The sequence below is a fragment of the Tachypleus tridentatus genome, chromosome 6 (genome assembly GCF_004210375.1).
Source record: "Tachypleus tridentatus isolate NWPU-2018 chromosome 6, ASM421037v1, whole genome shotgun sequence".
In the NCBI taxonomy this organism is placed as follows: domain Eukaryota; kingdom Metazoa; phylum Arthropoda; class Merostomata; order Xiphosura; family Limulidae; genus Tachypleus; species Tachypleus tridentatus.
The window spans coordinates 140,400,788-140,423,484 of record NC_134830.1 but is presented as its reverse complement, the minus strand read 5'-3'; the positions used below and the strand labels follow the sequence as shown (position 1 = coordinate 140,423,484).

The following is a 22,697-nucleotide window of genomic DNA, read 5'->3' as shown; positions in this document are numbered from 1 at the left end:
ACATATTTTTGGAATTATCATGCATTAGAGCATCAGATATAAAGTGAATCATACGTTTTATCAACTTAAGAATCAGTAAAAATAATGAATCATAAAGTCACCAATGTTTATGATCAGCTCTAACACAAAACCACGCACCCAGTTTAACCACGGTTCATGATCAACAGTGTTAACACAAAACCACGCACCTAGTTTAACCACAGTTTACGATCAACAGTGTTAACACAAAACCACGCTCCTAGTTTAACCACAGTTTACGATCAACAGTGTTAACACAAAACCACGCTCCTAGTTTAACCACAGTTTACGATCAACAGTGTTAACACAAAACCACGCTCCTAGTTTAACCACAGTTTACGATCAACAGTGTTAACACAAAACCACGCTCCTAGTTTAACCACAGTTTATGATCAACAGTGTTAACACAAAACCACGCACCTAGTTTAACCACAGTTTACGATCAACAGTGTTAACACAAAACCACGCTCCTAGTTTAACCACAGTTTACGATCAACAGTGTTAACACAAACCACGCTCCTAGTTTAACCACAGTTTATGATCAACAGTGTTAACACAAAACCACGCACCTAGTTTAACCACAGTTTATGATCAACAGTGTTAACACAAAACCACGCACCTAGTTTAACCACGGTTTACGATCAACAGTGTTAACACAAAACCACGCTCCTAGTTTAACCACGGTTTACGATCAACAGTGTTAACACAAAACCACGCTCCTAGTTTAACCACGGTTTATGATCAACAGTGTTAACACAAAACCACGCACCTAGTTTAACCACGGTTTATGATCAACAGTGTTAACACAGAACCACATACCTTGTTTAACCATGGTTTATGATCAACAGTGTTAACAAAAAACCACACACCCAGTTTAACCACAGTTGATAATCAGGTCAGGTTTCTTTTGATATTGAAATATCTCTAAGTTTAATTATTCAAGCATAAAATAGGCCTCAAACAATTTGTGATTTGGTTGGTCCTTCTTATTTTATCAAAATAAATATCAGAAAATGTAAGTCCTCAAATTGTGATTACTACAAGAAACAAGGGTTCATAATGCAAATAAATCATTTCTAGAAATCACAAAATAGTACTCCTGTTTTATAACACTAACCTTGAGGCAAACACGTTTTTACCCAGATGGAATGATGAGCCTTCCTGGAAGAATGTAAGTATTTGAACATGTAATATTTTTAATTTACTGCAAAACTACAGACAATTGGCCAAAAGATGTAAAATATTCTAACCATTGTTGTGCTATTCTAATCATTCTTTCCCACAAACAGAAACAGTAAAACTTATCAAATATATGAAATAAAAATCTTCAAAAACAAAAAGATTATAAGATAGAACAATTTTAATATCATGAAAAATAATACATTTTATAACGTATATTAAATGATAGTTAGTGAAATAAAATAATCTACAAGATACCAAGCTTTTCAATTTTCTCCAGAGCAATTACATTGTTCTGAATCCTCAATTACTTTTATGTGTTTACTAATTAATTCACAATAAATCCTCACTAAATGTATTAGAAATTACATTAATTTAATTAATTTTTAATGTATAATAACTAAATGTAACAAACAAGTACACAGTACAGTAGCTCTCAGAAACTATAAACTCTGTTACATTTAAATAAATTAATTGCAAAACATTAGAAACAAGGAGTTACTGTGTGAAATATATTCATTGACACCCATCTCGTCATTGAGAAACTGTAAATCTCTAAATTTACAGGGATTTTTTCACCTATATTACTAAAATTTATCAAGGTTTTTTTTATGTTTATTTTTCTCTCAAGCCATCTAGTGTTTGTAAACAGAAACTATTAATGTTAGAATAAATTTTATTTATAATTAATAACAATTACTTTATTATAATTACTGTACAATTTTCTGAGATCCATCATCAAAATCTGATATAATTTAAGTTGACATTACCATGTACAGGTATCATTTATACATGACAGCCAGGAGGAAATGTCCCCCATACTTTGTTTGCTAATAGGGGGAAAGGCAATAGTACATTTAATTTATTTAACATGGATTAACTGTCCTCTCCAGCTATATCAAGTTTTTTTATCTCTTACATTTTTAAACAAAATTTTTAAGTGATTTAATATATTCTATTTCCTACCTTCAAGTAGCCATATATCTGTAGATATTCAACTAGGTCACTTGGAATTTTATTATCTGAAACAAACTTAACAAACTTAGAGAAGATATTACTGTTATTTCAATCTTTACCTTATTTAAAAATCATGATAAAAATTAAATGAAAACTCCATTGTATCAGAATGCATTTCCTCAATCATATAACTTGGGTGGCATATAATATATTTCTATATAATAGATGTTTGGTTCTCAGTATTATATGAAAATGTTTCATTTTGCTCATATTGAACATCTACCCGACAAAAAATATTAGATTATTTAGTAGTAAAATAACTACAGATAAGAAAATTTCTCTTTTACACATTTTTATATACATACAAACTCTTCTATAAGAAATTATATCTCTATCAAAAAGGTTTACATACATGTTCAAGTACTGCTTGCATTAGGTACATAGTTCATCAAACACAGATTTATACAACTAATGCAGTTGTACTGGAAAATACATATTCTATAATTATGGAAATGATGACAAAAAGATATAAAAGGCAGATATTATAGGAATGCTACACCTTTACCATATGTATATTTATTGCTACAGAGTACAGTCATATGATGATAGCTTACACAGTGATTGATTACCTATGAAAGTATAGGTTGCATATAATGCCAATTAACAGTAATAGTGTGGATCCAATACTAGTTCCCATGTATAAATCAAAAGTTTCTGGCCTGTCAAAGATACTCTAAAGATACTCCATGTCTCAGTGAGAGTTGTATGCAAGGCTTTGATGAAGATACTTGAAACTGCAATATTAAAAATGAAAATAGGTTTGGAAGAAAAATGAAACTTCAACAGCAGTGTTGTTAAGTTTCCTATCCAACGGCTCATTATAGACTTGGCCAACAATATTAAATCAAGAACAGTAAGATATATTACCACAAAGTTATCTCAGTGGAACTGTAAATGTTTGAAAACCCACTGCTGAGAAGATGTGACCAAATTAATATGTTGAAGTGAACATAAGACAACAAACAGCAGAATTACCAAAGATAGATATGTGTACTCCTTAAAGATGAAACCTACTTTGAATTGTTTAACAAGAATTAAAGACATTTTGTTTGACAGCTATTAAAGAAAATAAAAGTATAATTGTCAATGTACAACATATACAGTGGAGGATGGTAAGGGGTCAGTACAAATCTGAAACAGAATCTTAGTCAAAATGCAATAACTTATACAAATTGATGGCACCCCGAGTGCTGACAAGTACAGGTAGATTCTGGAATACAACTATTCATCAGGCATGGATTTATCTTGCTGAAAGAAATAATCCCAAGGATACAAGAAATGTGGTAAGAACATATTTTAAAAGAAGGAAGCTGATAAAATACTTATAACTATGGCTTGGTCTGCACAAAGATCTGACATGAACATTCTTGAGGCTGTATGAATTGCATAAGACTGAGAAACAACAGGTGAATAACAACTTGGTTTAATTGTGGGAAATGATCCAGGATATTTGGAATAATACTCAATAATTGTAAATTGATAAACTGCATGGCAGCAGAAAAACATACAAACTATTGATGATTGTTCAACTTGTTCACTTTTCTTTTATATTTTCTGAGATTACTTTCATGGCATTAATAAATCCCCTATAGAGTCTTTTAATTCCTTTATGTGCAACACTTACGTATTATTTTAAGAATTTTGCACGAACCTCATTAAACACAGATCTATACAGCACTCATGACCATAAAATGGGAACATTTAGTGTAATATGAATGTTAAGCAAGAAACTGAAAGTAGAATTTCTTATTTGATATATGACTGATAAAAATAAATAAAAAAATACCTTTGAATTATATAAGTGATCATCTTACCAATATTTTTTGACTTGAACCCCCACAAATTCATTTCTTTTTCATCTTGACCTTCAATGTGCAGAGTCCCAGTCATATAACCCCACTGCTCATAAAACTGTAAACACTGGTTAATACTAGAAAAACGAAAAATAACACAGTAAACGTGTCAAAGAATAAGGGTGTGTACATACCTACAAAGAGAGAAGTGGTTATTATGAGATTTGTAATTTAATTAAGTAAACTCAATTTAGATAAACGGATAGAAAAAAGCTGTTCCACATATGTGAAAGCTGATTTATGAAACCATGTGCATGATTATAATACAAGTCACATATGTAGTCATAAATTGTATTCAAACACTGCATCACCCCTACCAGTGCCAAGCATGCTTTGTGTTTCAACAATAAACAGTAAGACGAGTTTTGAATGTATAGATTAGTTTACTGTGAGATTCAAGGCAAGTGTGTAAAAAATGATCAGATAACCTTACAGACCACCCAGAACAAAGTTTATTTAATAACTGCGCTCCCGTGAAATGGCTGTACTACCCTTGATGTAGTCTTTTAATGCCTACAAAAACATCTCATTTTAGCACCTTTTTCAAAATTCTCTCTCAACAAAGAAATTTACTTCAAATTGTAAGTTTAAATACCAAGTTAACTAATGACAGTTAACTAAAATTGACTATTTCAGTCTTTCATTTTATTTGAAGATCAGCTAATTAGTATGTCTAGTTAACCCTAACTTATAGTGTTAGGAGTTGTATATAGATACTGAAATTTCCCTGACGAGTGTTAAACTTACATTTAATAATTAGACTGTTAGGTTTGATTCTCTAACCCACACTCGCGTACGTGTCTATAGAGAAAGGGGAGAGGAAGAGAAATAACTTTACACAATAATTATGAAAATATATTTCACATTAAAATTATACTCAATCAATCACGTACATTTAGTAAATTTTAGAACTACTAGTCTAATACCACTAGCTTCCTTGTCAGTTACCTTTGTACAGCTGATAATAGATTTAGGCTTTTCTTTCTAACTAGTAAACGTGATCGCAGTTCTTGCCTAAAATCGTAAACTCCGTACATATTCGTCCATCTAAAAGTAGAAACATTCTCTGTGTTAGGAAACAACATCTTAAAACACTGAACAAAACAACACCTTAAAATACTGAGCAAAACAATACCTTAAACATAGAGCAAAATAATACCTTAAAACATAGGCCAAAACAACACCTTGAACATTGAACAGGACAATATCTTAAACATAGAGCAAGACGATACCTTAAACATAACCCCAAAACAACATCTTGAACATAGATTTAAACAATACCTTAAACATAGACCAAAAATACAAAATAACTCCATGTTTAAATATAGATTAATATTTCAAAATGTTTTTTTTTAAACACACATATAGATAGACAGAGAGAAATAGCTGTCTCAATGATTCGTTACAGATGTTGATCCACATGTGTTATGTGAAAACTGGTGCAGATCATAATACAAGTTACATTTGTAGTTGTAAATTATAATCAAACTCTATATCACCCGTACCAGTACAAAGGATTTATTGTGATTCAACAATTCGTAGTAAATTAAGTTTTAAAATATACATTAGTGTACTGTAGGATTCATGACAAGTGTGTGAACTTTAAAAAAAAAGATTAACCTATTGACTGCCAAGTATTTCAGCTGCTACGACAGCTCCTATGCCGGGTATTTTCAGCAAAATTGAGTAATTTTTAAAACAAAGGAAATAAGCAACAAATACTATTTTTTTCTCTATGCCAAACTTATAGTACTACACAAAATGAAGAAATATGTGAGAAGTGGTTTATAACTGGAGCAGCAAAGGATTCAGCATTCCAATCATTGTCATTAGGGCACTTTTTCTTGGAACTGTTCTTACCACGACTTGCAATTTTACGTTTACTCCATGGTGTTATCGCCCGTTTACTAGTGCTGGTTGATGGCCAGTTATCATTATCTTCACTAACATCTGAGCCTTGTATTTCCGTATTTTTCAAAGAATCTTCTGAATCGCCACTGCTATCTTCAAACTCCGAACCAAGTTCAAAATACAACTTTAATGCTTCTTCATTTGTAACTTTTTTTGTGACGCCATTTCGGGTCGAAAGTGAAACAATTTGTAAGTAGGTCAAATTCATGTATGGTGCTGACATCTAGCGTTGAAGTTCGGTATTATTGAGAACGAATTAACTCGTCCATGGCACTGTGTTACCGATCGGCTTGGACGAGTTATCTCGTCTACAGCACTGAACAGGTTAAATAACTTTAGAGACCTCCCAGAACACAGTTTACGTAATTATTGTACTCAAGCAAAATGCCTGTACTTCCCTTAATCTGGTCTTTTAATGACTACAAAAAAATCATGCTTTTAATGCCATTTCAAAAAATTCGACAATATATTGCTGTTGTTTTGAATTAAGCACAAAGCTACACAATGAGCTATCTGTGCTCTGCCCACCACAGCTATCTGAACCAGTTTTTTAGCGTTGTAAGTCTGCAGACATGCCACTGTGCCACTTGGAAATAAATTCTCGACAAAGAAACTTTCTTTCTTCAAGTTGTACGTTTAAATATCAAATTAATTGACAACAGTGTTAACTAAAATTAATTATTTCTGTCTACCTGCGATTTTATTTGAAGACCTGCGAAGTACGTATGTCTACTTAACCCTAACTTACAGTGTTAGAAGTTGTACATATACTGCAGTTTTTCTTGCCACTTTAAACATCCAGCAAAATAATATATTAAACACAGAAAAACCAATACCTTAAGCACAGAACAAAACAATACTTTAAATACAGGGTAAAACAATACATTAAACGTAGACCAAAACAATACTTTAAATACAGGGTAAAACAATACCTTAAACATACACCAAAACAATACTTTGAATACAGGGTAAAACAATACCTTAAACGTACACCAAAACAATACTTTGAATACAGGGTAAAACGATACCTTAAACATAGACCAAAATAATACTTTAAACAAAAACCAAACCAATACGCAATACACAGATCAGACTTGGTTGGCTGTATCATTACAACTATAGAACAGACTTGGTTGTAAGTGCAACGTGTTTAGTTTGATACATTACATACTTACATGAAGGAAAACTTAACATGAACCAGGTCGTGATCTCCGTCTTCTGGTGGTGATGTATTCATCCTGTTTATGAAAAATAAACTGTTTCCCGAAATCACTATAACCACACGAAAACATCTTTAGTGTATAGCATAATATATATAATGTATTATAATAAAATGACGTGTGAATAGGATATCTCCACATATTTTTATAAATAGAGGAAATTGCCCTATATTTGTCCGAAACTGGTCGAAACAAATCTGATGTTAACTGGTGAAGGAACGTTAAAGGTACCTTCGCACCAAGAGAATGGGTCATGAGCTATGCCCCAAAACAGTGGAAAGAAACGGTCCACATCCCAATGCTCAGGTTATTTTATAAACATCAATTTAGAATATAATTCATTTTATAGGCAAAAAGAAATAAAGAAATGTTTTTGTGGATTTTGACGGAATATGAATTATTCAGTTACTTATACAATATTTTTATCCTTTCTCTTTCAATTAATGTGAGTAAAGTGTTAAAACTTCATTTAGTTTTTCATTAATTACTTCTGTTTGAATAATACTGATTAAAGTGTCAATGTTTATCCTCAAACCCCCTGTATTCTTTAACTCGTATATCGTATATTTAGTTCTTTAGATTATTATAATCCTATAATTTACAATGATGCGTCCATAACTATAACATAGTTTGAAAGATAAAAACGCCTGATTTTCGTGCTTAAAGCCATACAGTGAAATAAAGTTTGGACACAAAAGCTAAATTCTTCCATAAATAATTACGAAGTCATGTAAAGTAAGGTATGAATAATAAGTTAATATGATCCGCCTCTCACAAACCACTTACTGATGTCATGTATAATATTTTCAGAAATAACTGAAAGCCAGTCACACTAAACAACAATAAAAATGGTCCAATATTCAGATCCTTGTGGTGTAAAATATTAAAGTAAGAAAAGAAATAAATAAGAAAATGGTAACAAAAATGTTAAGGAATTGGTTTCAGCCATTTAAAACATACAGATATAGTTAAATCTTCATCCATTTAGATAAAAAAAAAGTTCCAACCATTACTTTCTCAATAATCCATTAAAGGTTATTCTCCATTTTCTCATTGCAGACAAGCAAGTCATCTTAAGTCCAGATGCTGTGTAACTTCCCTGATGAACAGTGAGGACTCGACAGTCTGGGTAGTTGGGAATAGTCAGAACTTCTCCGTTTGGCAAATGAAGGATCAGCCAAACTTCGGCCAGATGGTTTTTGTGACACGCCATCTTAAGGATCAGTTTATGATTCTCTATGTCAACTGCTCCAAAGAAGACCTCGTCAGGTCTTATCTATTGATAAGAAATCAAATTCGCAATAGATTTAAGATGGAAAACTCTTATATTAAAGATGCAAACGGTTGACAAACTCAATACATTTATTTACAAGCCTTGAACGTTTCGAAATACAATAATTCTCGCTGTTTCGACAATGTTCCATTCTTACCGGTCCGGCATGGCCAGGTTGTCAGGGCACTTGGCTTGTAATTTGAGGATCTCAAATTCAAATCCCCGTCACACCAAACATCCACGCCCTTTTAGACATGTGGGCATTATTATGTAACAATCAATCCCATTATTCACTGGTACAATAGTAGCCTAAGAGTTGGCAGTGGGTGGTGAAGGATAGCTGCCTCCCCTCTAGTGTTACGCTGGTAAATTAGGGACGGCTAGCGCAGATAGCTCTAGTGTATTTTTGCGCAAAATTCAAAACAAACAAGCCTTTCTAACCTTAATTCCAAACACCTCAATATCAAGTTCACCTACTGTTCTTAGAAATCAGGATTACCAATGATGGTAAAAATCTTTCTACCTCTGTTTATCATAAAAGTCTTTACTGGCCTGTGCACCAATTTTAATGTCTCCCCCGAGGCATAGCGTTATGTCTATTGACTTACAACGCTCCAATCCGAGCTTAGATACCCTTGTTGAGCAGAACACAGACAGCTAACTCTGTTGATTTGTGTTTAACTTAAACGGCCAAGCACGGCCAGATGGTAAAGGCACTCGACTCATAATCCGAGGGTCACAAATTCGAATCCTCGTCACACCACACATGCTCTCTCTTTCAGCCATGAGGGCATTATAACGTGACGGTCAATCCCACTATTCGTTAGTAAAAGAGTAGCCCAAGAGTTGGCGGTGGGTAGTGATGACTAGCCGCCTTCCCTCTAGTCTTACACTGCTAAATTAGGGACAGCTAGTGCAACTAGCCCTCGTGTAGCTTTGCACGAAATTCAAAACAGAGAAACCCTTCCTTTTATAGGTTCACAACCCCTACAAATTAAAAAAAAAACTTATATCTTAAAATTCAGTTCAGACAATTATACAGACCAAGCCTCGCGTTTAAAACTTATTTCAATATAGATAGATCAACCATCTAAACTGCGTTCAAGGCAAAACAAACCACTACTTAAGCCTAGAGTCTGTGAACATTCACCAATATCTAACAGAACCAACCATCCACTGCTTAAACCCAGTCACTCACCCATTTGTTAACATGCTGAAACCATAGGTCACAATATCTCATTTAACGATTTCTCTGTCATTACTACAGGACCTTCAGACCTTGAACTCTACGTTAAAATTTATTCATAGCTAAAGACGGTTTAACTTTAAACGACTTACAAAGCTCTTTAGACCTAAAATTATTTTAAATGTAAATAATTTATTGCTTTATCCTTCCGTTTACCACTTTTTTAATTACTTAGTAAGCCACTGGTTAATATAGTTTTAGTTAGTAATAATTACAGAACTGAAGAAAACAACACAGTTGTACGTTTCACAAGTACATCGATTATTCACGACTCTGATTACGCCAATAAAGATACCATCAGACTAAACGATGGTCATAAATAAGTGATGCATTTGTGCAACGTGCAACTGTCTTGTTTTTTTTATTTCTGTAATTACACAAACATTCAAGCATCACTTATATAACAATAGATATATTTTGTGATACGATCTTTAGATTTCGTCAAACATAGAGCAAGTGTATTACGAAACATTCGAACCTTGTAAATAAAACATTTTGTGTTTTGTCAACCGCGTTCATCTTCATTAAAACTCAAAAACAGGTTGTTAGCAAGTCCAATTCATTCCTATCGATGTTTAGGATAAGATCAAAAACATTATTAGATTAGTTGGTTGATTGGTTGATTTAATGTTTTATGGCACAAAGCAGCCAAGCTATCTGCGCCAAATGTCCGGTAAAAAGTTAAAATTAAATTTAGTAAAACTCATAAAAAAAATTAATATAAAACAAAACAAAGTTTAAAAAAAACATAAATAGCATAAAACCAATGTTTACATCTAGTCTACAACGTCAAGAGAAAAACTACAGTAATTCAATTTGTAAAGGACTTTCTGTAGCGTAACTGTAATAATCATAACCCGCCAGGAAGACTAACAGGTAAGTTCAAAAACCACCGTCAGTCACCTGAAGTTGGTCTATGCAGTCCTGGTTCCGAGTTATTTAACGTTACAGCCAGTTTATAATTTCAAACGAACTAGATGAACTGTGATTTTTAAAATGGAGCCACATTAAAAAGGTGTAATGTATAAATAAAAAAACTTAAATGGTATTAAAAAGATTAATGGCCTTTAAAAACTAAAAACATTACCTAGGTGGACAGTGTCACCATCACCAATAACACTGTCTAACGCTATGGACAAACCTTGGGACAGAATATGGTACCGTTGTTGTGAATCGTAACGATGACAAGAAAGTAAAATGTGGCTTATTGTGATCTGAGTGTTACACGAACTACACACTGGTGCATCAGTTCCAGATAAAAGAAAACGAGTTAAAAACTGGGACCAATGTGTAAGTCCAATATAGGGTTTTATTTTCGCGTTGCTCACTCCAAGTCGACTGCCAGCTGGCACTGAGCCGAGCCTTGAATACAAGACCATAGTCCATGTATGGGTCAGGCACGCACAGCGGTGATAATGCCAGAGCAGATAGACTTAGCTGCAGTGTCGGTGAGCTCGTTCCTGCGAATACCAACGTGGTCCGGTATCCAGTAAACTGGACAGAAGTAGATGTTAAAGAGAGATGGGCCAATCGGTTTTGAATATCGGCGAGAACAGGGTGTGAACTAACGTGAAGCAATTCCAGGGCCAGTAAAGAACTAAGAGAGTCAGGATAAATCGTGCAATTTGAGTACTGCTTAGCTTCTATGTGATACAGGGCAAGAGAAATGGCATACAGTTCAGCAGTGAACACAGAAGCTGTAGAGGGGATTCTGCGTGCAACCATCAAACCACAACAAACCATGTCAGAACCCACACAGTCACCTAATTTTGAACCATCTTTATAAATAGGAATGCAAGGATGGTTCGAAAGATGTTCAGCAAATAGCAGACAGTATTTCCAATCAGGAGTGTCTACTTTTCTCAGATGAATAAAAGATAAGTCACAACTGGGGACTGTAAGAAGCCATGGTGGGATGGGCCAACCAGTGAATACAGCAATGTTATCTGACGACAGACCCAATTCATCCAACTGCACCTGGATACGAAGGCCAAAAGGAGCAATGGCAGACCGTCTGGTCTGAAAAAGCATGGCCCATTGAGGAAGGAAAACACAACCCCAGGTGGGATGCTTGGGCAAGGAACGAAGTTTCGAAGCATATAGTAAAGACAGTTGCTAATGGCAGAGGTGCAAAGAAGGTTCGTGAGACTCTATGTATAAGCTCTGAACTGGGGAAGTGTAGAGGGCTCCAGTGCAGAGCCAAAGTCCTTGATGATAAACAGAGTCTAGCATCTTTAAGGCCGATGGTCTGGCAGAGTTATTGACCAGTGATCCATAGTCGAGTTTCGATCGAATAAAAGCACAATATATCTTTAGCATAGAACGTCAATCCGCTCCCCAAGTGGTAGAAGAGAGGACATGGAGGATCTTCAGTGCTCTTGTACATTTGACTCGTAGCTGCTTGATGTGTGGTATAAAGGTCAGCTTATGGTCAAAGATAAGCCCCAAGAACTTAGTCTCATAGACCACAGGCAGCACAACTTCACCAATACGAAGTTCAGTATCACGGTGAATACCCCGTTGGCGGCAAATGTGCATGCAAATGGTTTTAAAGAGAGAGAAGGTAAAGCCGTTTCCTGTGGCCTTCTTCAGTAAACAATTGAGGGCAGTCTGCAGCTGCCGCAAAATATACCTCATGTTCGACGACTGACATGAGATCTGAAAGTCGTCGACATAGAGCCCGTTTGCAACAGTGAGAGGAAGTTGTTCAGTGATGGTATTAATTTTTATACTGAAAAGTGTGACACTCAGAACACAGCCCTGAAGGACTCCAAGTTTCTGTAGAAAAGAATGGGAAAGTGTCGAACCTACACGAACTCAGAATCTCCTGTGCATTAAACATTTTTAATAAAAATGGGCAAATGGCCATGTAACCAATATATATGGAGGTCTCGCAAAATGCCATACCACCATGTTGTATCATAAGCCTTCTCAATGTCAAAGAATATTGATACAAGATGTTGTCATTTGAGAAAGGCTTCTCTGATTGACGTTTCAAGTCGAATCAGGTGGTCCACGGTGGAGCAATGTCGTCTGAACCCACACTTGGTGGGCGAGAGGAGATTGTTTGATTCGAGGAACCAAACAAGACGAGCATTAACCATCCTCTCTCAGGTCTTACAGAGACTGCTCGTCAAAGCAATTGGACGGTAGTTTGAAGAAATCTTGGGATCCTTCCCAGGCTTAGAGAAAGATAGGACAATAGCCTGGCACCAGGCATAGGGAAAAACATTCTCCTGCCAGATCCGGTTAAAAACAATCAGAAAAATAGCAAGAAAAGCAAAAGATAGATAGCGCAGCATCTCACAGTGTATATCATCAGGTCCAACTGATGTACTGCCAGACAGATGAAGGGCCAGTTTGAGTTCCACCAGTGTAAAGGGACAATTATAGTCATAGAGACAATCAGCTCGAAATAAAAGTGGTAATTGCTCTGCTCGAGTCTTGATGGCTAAGAAGGTGGAAATAAAAACAGAAGTGCTAGATACCCGGCAACAGCTTTCACCTAGAGTATCGGCAATGCTCTGGGTATCTGCCACTTCCTGGCCATCAGAGAACAAGATCGAGAGGGGGAGAAAGTTATATTCCCAATGATCTTTCGAATCTTGTCCCATATGACTTTGGAACTGGTGGTAGAAGATATGCTGGTTGTGAACTTAAAGCAGGATTCCTTTTGTCTTTAACGTCTTACTCATCGAGCATGTGCACGGGCCTGCTGGAAAGCAATGCGGTTCGAGAGTGTGGGATACCCACAGAAAAAATCCCAGGCTCGTTTTCGAGCCTTCCGTGCCACGTGGCAGGCAGGATTCCATCAAGGACGAGGATATAGTGGAAAATATTTCAAGGTTTTCGGAATACATTGAGCAGCTGCCTGTATAATACAGTCAGTTACTGCTGCCACACAGATGGTTTACAGACAATGGCAGGATCAAGTTCTGCAAAAGCAGTGAAAGAGGGCCATTTTGCATGATCCAGTAAAGCTACAGGATTGTGCCCAGGATTGTTGGGCACGCGGGTAGGGTGGCATCGACCACGGCCAGTCTCTCTCAAGATTATAGAAAAATAATCACTGCTTCGTATATTATTGTCAACACTCCATGAAAAACTGGAAAATAATGAAGGGGAGCAAATTGAGAGATCAATGGTAGTAAAGGACTGACTAGGCATATGAAAATAAGTAGAAGAACTAGTACTGAAGAGAGAAAGGTTGTAATCAGAGAGCATACGCTCTACAGAGCGACCACTCCTATCAATATAAGCACTTCTGCAAAGAGGATGATGTCATTAAAGTCACCTAGGATGAAAAAGGGAGATGGCAACTGTTCAATGAAAGCATCCAGGTCTGATTGATCACATGTCTTTCCAGGTGACAGGTAGAGAGAACAAACAGTGATGATATGACCCAAGGAAACATGGATAGCTATGGCCTCCAAGGGTGTTTCGAGTGGCAAAGACAGGGTGGGCACATGCTGATCAACCAACAGTGCCACCCCTCCATGCACTCGTCCATCACACAGCCTGTTATTTCTATATAAATGAAACCGCCAAAAAGTAACTTTATCGGCAGATTTCAGAAATGTTTCCTGTAAGGAAAAACAAACAGGATGGTAGAAAGAAATCAGTGTTTTGATGTCATCCAGTTTAGAACGTAAACCTCGACAGTTCCATTGTATCAGGGTGGTCATTTTTATTTACGTGTAGGCGAACTGGGTGGAGAACCCTTCTGTTTACGACCACGTGTTTTCCATTGCTGTCCTTATTCGAGGGAGGTATATCGACTTCCATGGATCCTGCCCTTGGTTATTTGGGCAGGTCTTTGATGTTGGAAGGGAATTCCAGAGACTGAGGACGTGAACGAAGGATTGTTTTGCATCTGTACCTGGAACCAAAGAATGTGGATCTTGGGATTTGGCGGAATGTATATGAGGGACAGAGATAGGTGTTGAAGTTGATTCATCGACTTTTTTAACCATGGAGGTCAAAATACTTTTCATTTGTATGGAGAACGATTCCTTAGGAGGCACAGAGATATCTGTTTGCACTCCGACAGTAGTTGTGAGATGAAGTGCAGCAGCATAGGTCCGAGATGAGGTGGTGACAGCAATTTTCGAGCCTCAGGATGGGTAATGTTATGAATCGTTTTCTAACACTGCACCTCTTTTTCTTCCAACCACTAAGAGCAAGAACGAAAGTATGATGGGTGAAAGCCATTGCAATTGATGCAATGAAATTCCATTTCACACTCGTAGGCTTCATGGTCATCTTGCCACTGCAACGAGCACACGTCAAGGAACCATAACACGACGTCTTCGAGTGACCGAATCTTTGACACTGGAAACATTGGAGAGGGTTTGGAATATATGGCCGTACTCTGCAATTAAGATAACCTGCCTTGATGGTGGCAGGCGGATGTGGTGACGTGCATGTGAGAATGAGGGTATTGGTCGGCACCATAATTCCATCTTTGCGAGTGGAGATACGCCTCACTGCAGACACTCCTTGGGTGGAGAAGCCAGCGAAAATCTCCGACTCTGGAATTTTCTTCAAATCCCTCTCAACAATAACTCCTCGTGATGAATTCAAAGTAACATGATGTGTAACCTCAATAGGTATATCCCCAATTGCCTTTGAATGCAAGAGGAGTTCACTGTGTTAAGATGTGGATGTTTCCAACAATATGTCACCAGAGTAAAGCTTTTTTACTGACTTTGGAGATCCAACAAGTCCCTCTAGTCCCTTATGAATGAAAAAGGGAGACATTTGCCCTAAAGGTTTGTCTGAAAGTGAGTGCAATATAAAAAAATGAGGTACAACAGATGGTACAAGTGGTGAGGATTGCTGCTCAGAATCTTCAATACATGGTCGTTTACCTACAGACTGTTTTTTCACTATTTTATTATGATTTTTAATTGGAGTATCCATAATAAAGAGAAGGAAATTTTGGTTCCCACTGATCCCACCCACCATGGAGCCTACGAAGGGACACACTACAGTGTTAAACAAGGGCACTGCAGCAACACCATGGTTTCGTGAGCACTATACCCAAACACCAGCGTCAGATATAATGTCCACAACACCTATTGAGAACATCCAACACTGGTACTTGGTTGACCCTAGCCCGAGTGGACCAGCCGATTGACCCAAGGAGGCCATCCTAAGGCCACCCGTCTACAGGAATTCAAGGCCAAAGTGGTGCATTAGGGTTAGACCACTCAACCACCAGTATCCTCTCCTCCCCTGAACGGGTTATCACGCACGACAAACACGTTGGTGGATGTTTAGATCCCAGAGGAGGTAAACTGAAAGAACAGAACCTTCCCTGGGAGGTCTACTGACCACGTACAGGAATCCACACCGAGGGGACATTATTAGAATAGTCTGAGAAGATTATTGAAGAAAGAGAACCTATATTAACGACGATTGGCCAATCGAAATGGACCAATAGGTCTCTTGTTATGTTATGTTATGTTATGTTATGTTATGTTATGTTATGTTATGTTATGTTATGTTATGTTATGTTATGTTATGTTATGTTATGTTATGTTATGTTATGTTATGTTATGTTATGTTATGTTATGTTATGTTATGTTATGTTATGTTAATAGAACATGTGTCAAGGACGATAAGCCAGTAGATACAGACCAATAGATTCCTTGTTGTGTTATGTAAAGAAAACCTGTGTCAAAGATGATAAGTCAGTAGTTATGGACCAATAGGTCTCTTGTTATGTTAAAAGAACCCATGTCAAGAACGATGAGACAGTAGAGATAGACCAATAGGTCCCTTGTTGTGTTATGTTAATAGAACCTGTGTAAAAGACGATGGGTCCCTTATTATATTAAGAGAATCTACGTCAAGAATGATGCAATAGTCGAGAGGGTCCAATAGGTCCTTGTTGTGTTATGTTAATAGAACAGAGGTGAGAAACTCGAAATAAAAATGTATTCTAAAGACGGCTGGTATGTGTATCAACACTTTAACATGAAGTACAGAACAACGTTTCGACTTTCTTAGATCATCCATCTTTTGTTTGAAATTTGTTAGCCACAAATAAAAATTAATCTCTCAATCATACAATATGTGAACTAAAAATGTTTCTCCATGACCAATTATGATGGTGAGGTTACATTTATTGTCCCTTAACAGTTAAATATATCGGGCTGGCAACAAGTATAACGTTTATAGGTCGAACTACTGTGAGAGTTGATAAAATAAAACTATTTCATTAGTTATAGTATCAGGTACAGATGTCTAATCACTCATTATCCAATCTTTCAGTTTTATTTCAATGTATATCTCTTACTTTAAATAATAACTTAACTCTAAACACAACGAACACAAGTCCCATCTGACTTGGATTTTCTAGGAAGTTATTACTGATAGAATTATTTGTTTTATAATATTACTTAGTGGTAGTTCAGGATAACCAACAGGTGGTGGTAAAGAATTCCGTATGGTTGTTACTTTTAGACAATACCTTAACCCTAATAACAGAAAGCCCACCTGTCTTGGTTTTTCAAGTTCTTCATCTGTAAGCAGTGGCAAGATGCCTAACTTTCGAATATCACTGTTGGAAGTTTCATGGTAACCAGGAGGTTGTGGAAGAGGGTGACGTCTGACTTTAACTTTGAGACAGTAGTAGATCGTAAGTTCCTTTAACCACTGGAAAACTAATGGAACCCACCAAAAACATCGGATATTAATTACATTTCAAGCTTATATTTACCTATAGAACTTCAAGTTTATTCTGTTGGTAGGCAGAAAGTTAAACAACTGGCTGTCTGTGTTGTGTGCACCACGGGTACTGAACACGATTTTTTTTTTAAGTTTTAAGACATCAGACCGCTAAACCAGTGGTCGCTGTGTGGAGGGTAAGAATCGCTAAATATTTTCATTGTAGAAATAATTATATATCAAGTCAGCAAATTAATTATTCCTGACTGACTAGCTATGAATATCAGTTTCATCCCATTGTAACAGAAATATTTCAGCTATAGAATAGTTACAGGTTTGTCGTCTTGAGAAATATCATGATGTCTGATGATGGTTTGTTTACTAGTTGATGTTTTATACTTGGTGTTTGTGTTCGTTACATTTGAATTTTAGTGAAGCACAAACTGTAACATCACGATTGGTTGTTGCGGAGCAAAGCCATATTCAACTGGGAATTAAACCCCGGACTTTAGCGTTGTAGGTCCGTAAACTTACGGCTGTTCCACTAGTATACGACAAAGTTAACAACAGTATATATTTTTTTTTACTACGTTATTTTGAATACGTCCAGTATGGCTAAAGACCAAAGATATAGCTTTTGTCTCTCACAAGTTACTAACTACAACGCCTTTTGCTCAGTACCAGAACTTATCAGCTGAGTTGGATCAACCAACATCATGCGAGACAAAAGTCCTGAAAACTACAGTAGCGACTTTAGGTTTAAACTATGCCTTTTAATAACACAGAATATTGGTTGAATATTTTCATAAGCAAACATCATTAAGACCACCGTAAACAATAATCAAATGTTGATTGCTTACGGATACGAAATTTATTTCTGCTATATTAATTAGCGAAAAACAATGTTTCGTTTTTTTATCTTTAATTACAACAGGTTAACTGTGTTGAGCCCATTACGGACATCTCAAGCTGATATTCAGCGTTACGTTTGACTACTGATGGTGGGGTACAAGAGAAGAAACTAAATGAAAGCATAAAACGTTGAATACGATCTGTCTTCTGGACTGAGGGAAGAAACTTGAATCTCATCTGACCAATCAAACCATCAGTAAAAACAACAATACAACAGCACAGTTAGTTTTTGTATCTTTGAATTAACAGAGTTTAGGCCTGGCATGATCAGGTCGTTAAGGCGCTCGCTTCGTAATCCGAGGGTTGCGGGTTCAAATCCACCTCACACCAAACATATTCGCCCTTTCAGCCATGTGGACGTTACAATGTGACGGCCACTCCGTTGGTAAAAAAGTAGCCCAAGAGTTAACAGTGAGTAGTGATAGTTCTCGTGTAGTTTTGCGCGAGATTAAAAAAACAAACAAATTAGCAGAGTGTAGACGCTTCATGGAATCCTAAACAAAATTACGTAACAATATTAAAACAAACAAACACCTAACATCCCAAGTAAAATAATTTATTCTGTTCATAAAGTTAAAGAAGTTAGATATTTTTATTTATTTGTTGAATTTCGCGCAACGCTAATTAAAAGTTATATACGCTAGATATCCCTAATCTTGAAGTGAACACCACCCACCGCCAAATCTTGGGTTACACTTTATCAACTAATAATGGAATCACAGTCATGATATAACCAGGTTCTGTGGCGAGATTCTAACTCACAACGCGCAAACGGCGAGATCAGTGCCCCTAACTCTCCGACCAAACTGGGCTCCATAAATTTGTAATAAGTAATTAACTTATATTAGGTAAAAAAACAACAAACGAAAGCGTTATTATAATTTTCGTTCTCAATTTAATTGCAGATTAACAAAATAACAGACTCGTTAGTCCTAGGTACTAAGTTCATCAAGTGACAGAAACGCCCCCTAAGAAATCGAAAAAAATCACGTTCTTTGCACGATAAGATTAAAAGTTTGCACTTCATCGCTGCCACAGTTTCATATCTTGAAAACTGAAACTGATCGTCACGATGACCACCTTTGTTCTTTCATTGTCTTCAGTATAACACCAGATAATGTTGCAAATTGATAGATTCAAGTCAACAGTAGGGATATGCTTACACATTCTTCATGTACTCTTTTGAGCACTCAGAATTTTGGTTTCTTATTTCAGGGCTAATCCTTTCAACAGTTTTCTCGTTCGATCTGAAGATTGTTACGCCATCAGGAGAAATACTTAATAATACGTTTTTTTAGAGGGCACTACCTAACCGGTACGACACACTATTACGTGATCCCAGATTGTAAGTGACAGAAGTATGCATTATTATCAGCGAAAAGAATTTTTTTAATGTGTTATGAAGATCGAAGCGTAATGCGTTTAATTTACCTAAAAAAAAAAAACTCTCAAAGAGTACAAACTGAAAAAAATCCTACACAGATGTTTGGCAATTATGAAGTTTCTCAGTATATCATGTAATTCCATAACCGAAGAGTTAAAGTAAGACGGAAGCTGCGAATGTTCTTCTTACGTAAGATTAGGTATAATTTTGGTTTCAGACAAATCAAGAACGGACCTAATGTTATGACAGGTCTTATAATAAAACTAGTAGTGTATAGTCTAGTATAAAACTGGTTCTGTGTGTAGTATAAAACCGGTAGCGAATAGAGTCTAGTTTAAAACTGGTTCTGTGTGTAGTATAAAACCGGTAGCGAATAGAGTCTAGTTTAAAACTGGTTCTGTGTGTAGTATAAAACCGATAGCGAGTAGAGTCTAGTTTAAAACTGATTCTCTATGTTGTATAAAACTGGTACTGAGTGGAGTTCAGTATAAAACAGAAGACATAAAATTTTACATACCTCCGTCCCTAGGAACCAAGAAATGGCTGACAGCATAAGCCACTAGTCCAGAGAGCGAGGCTACAACCCACAGTGCCATGATAGTCCGATCAACAACTCACTTCCCAGAGCCTCTAACATTTATAACAGTTTATCTGTTTCGTACTCATGCGCGTTGATCATGACGGATATATATATATATATACACACACGCGCTATATATGTATATATAGCGTATGGTGTTATTAAAGTATTCGTACATAAATGAATAATATGCATAGATAGAATGGCAATCATCTCTGTTCTTAGAAGTTCTGTAAAAAATCCGAAGAAGGGATATAGACAACTACACAAGCAGCAACCTACTGACCATGATCCTATGTATCGCTGGTCAGTTTTCTGTGAATTTCTCTTTTTGTCCTGCATCGATAAACGTTTATAACAATTGTCAAAGACCTACACTCGTGACGGTCATTATATGCAAAACGAATGATGACCTTTGAAACATGCTGATTGCTTGTACCACACGTGTCCATTGGACGTGTTTGTTTTATTATTATTTCCACACTCAAGTCGGGGAAAATAATTCACAAGTACTCAAAACTTCTTTGTCAGAGTAACAACTTTCCATAAAGACCTGAATATTATAAAATATCATCTTAGTAATACATCGATATTAAAACTTCTTTCTAGAATACTGCACGTTAATAAACAGTCTTTATAGAATATATATGACGACAAACAGTTCCAACGCGGAGTAATGTGGTTTATTGTGACATGACGATGAACAGTTCCAACACGGAGTAATGTGGTTTATTGTGACATGACGACGAACAGTTCCAACGCGGAGTAATGTGGTTTATTGTGACATGACGACGAACAGTTCCAACGCGAAGTAATGTGGTTTATTGTGACATGACGACGAACAGTTCCAACGCGGAGTAATGTGGTTTATTGTGACATGACGACGAACAGTTCCAACACGGAGTAATGTGGTTTATTGTAACATGACGACGAACAGTTCCAACGCGAAGTAATGTGGTTTATTGTGACATGACGACGAACAGTTCCAACGCGAAGTAATGTGGTTTATTGTGGCATGACGATGAGCAGTTCCAACACGGAGTAATGTGGTTTATTGTGACATGACGATGAACAGTTCCAAAGCGGAGTAATGTGGTTTATTGTGACATGACGACGAACAGTTCCAACACGGAGTAATGTGGTTTATTGTGACATGACGACGAACAGTTCCAACACGAAGTAATGTGGTTTATTGTGACATGACGACGAACAGTTCCAACGCGAAGTAATGTGGTTTATTGTGACATGACGAAGAAAAGTTCCAACGCGGAGTAATGTGGTTTATTGTGACATGACGATGAACAGTTTCAACACGAAGTAATGTGGTTTGTTGTGACATGACGATGAACAGTTTCAACACGAAGTAATGTGGTTTGTTGTGACATGACGAACAGTTCCAACACGAAGTAATGTGGTTTATTGTGGCATGACGATGAACAGTTCCAACACGAAGTAATGTGGTTTGTTGTGACATGACGAACAGTTCCAACACGAAGTAATGTGGTTTATTGTGGCATGACGAACAGTTCCAACACGAAGTAATGTGGTTTATTGTGGCATGACGATGAACAGTTCCAACACGAAGTAATGTGGTTTATTGTGACATGACGATGAACAGTTCCAACATGAAGTAATGTGATATATCATGAAGATGAACAGTGTTGACGGCAATATGAAATGATATTGGACATGATTTGTCTTAAATGTGGTATGAGAATGTACATGGTTATAGTTTAAATATGATATGATAACGAACATGGTAAGGTTCAAATGTTGCGTAATGTAGCAGTGGAAACTATTTGGTTTAAATGTGGTGTGGCATGAGAATGGACTGAACTGGGTTAAATGCAATTTGGAAGAGATTAAAAGACAAAAATCTTCAGAAGTCATGACCACACTACGTAGACTATGTATATATATATATATATATATATATATAGTGATAACATATTAGGTTAATGCTTATTTCTACCCCTGATAAGACATCAAAATACAACACTGATTACTTTGGCTTCGTTCTTGTGTACGAAGATATAGTGTCATTGTTTTAAAAGTACACCTGTACAATTGGGCGTTTTGAAATTTTTCGTTCAAGTATGTCTGCACTAAACTTTTGTTGATGAGTCGCAGAGTCACGTCTGTAAAAACAAAGAAACGACGTAAGCGAGAGAGAGGTATACAAGTGTTTCAGAAGGGAGTGTGAAAACGAAACAACATATAGAAAAATGCAATCCAGTTTCACTAACCCAGTTTTTGTAAGACAAAGAGATTTCAACAAGACATAGTAACATAGCTTAGTAGCGTTGACTTGTATGCTGTATTCATACGCTGCACTCAAGCCAGTACTCAAGATAAATGAAAGGACGAGCCAAATTAAAAAAGAAAAATCAGATGAAGAGTTTGGACAAAGCTAGTATCTTCTGGTACAAA

General features: G+C 36.4%; 1 protein-coding gene across 5 annotated transcripts in view; it reads right to left on the bottom strand.

Moving 5' to 3' along the window:
* Positions 1 to 22,697, bottom strand: part of LOC143253847 (rifampicin phosphotransferase-like) — a 71,657-nt gene that overhangs the window by 37,569 nt on the left and 11,391 nt on the right. For 3 of the 5 annotated variants that reach the window (XM_076508280.1, XM_076508281.1, XM_076508282.1), the window contains 7 exons: positions 17,221 to 17,387; positions 8,212 to 8,474; positions 7,154 to 7,216; positions 5,016 to 5,114; positions 4,029 to 4,144; positions 2,164 to 2,219; positions 1,136 to 1,179 (listed from right to left, as the gene is read on the bottom strand). In XM_076508280.1, the coding sequence (XP_076364395.1) occupies positions 1,136 to 1,179; positions 2,164 to 2,219; positions 4,029 to 4,144; positions 5,016 to 5,114; positions 7,154 to 7,216; positions 8,212 to 8,411 (578 nt within the window). In that variant the 5' untranslated portion in view covers positions 8,412 to 8,474; positions 17,221 to 17,387. Of the gene's footprint in view, positions 1 to 1,135; positions 1,180 to 2,163; positions 2,220 to 4,028; positions 4,145 to 5,015; positions 5,115 to 7,153; positions 7,217 to 8,211; positions 8,475 to 17,220; positions 17,388 to 20,204; positions 20,349 to 22,697 lie in introns of those variants that run through there. The other 2 variants (XM_076508279.1, XM_076508283.1) reach the window with 1 other exon arrangement.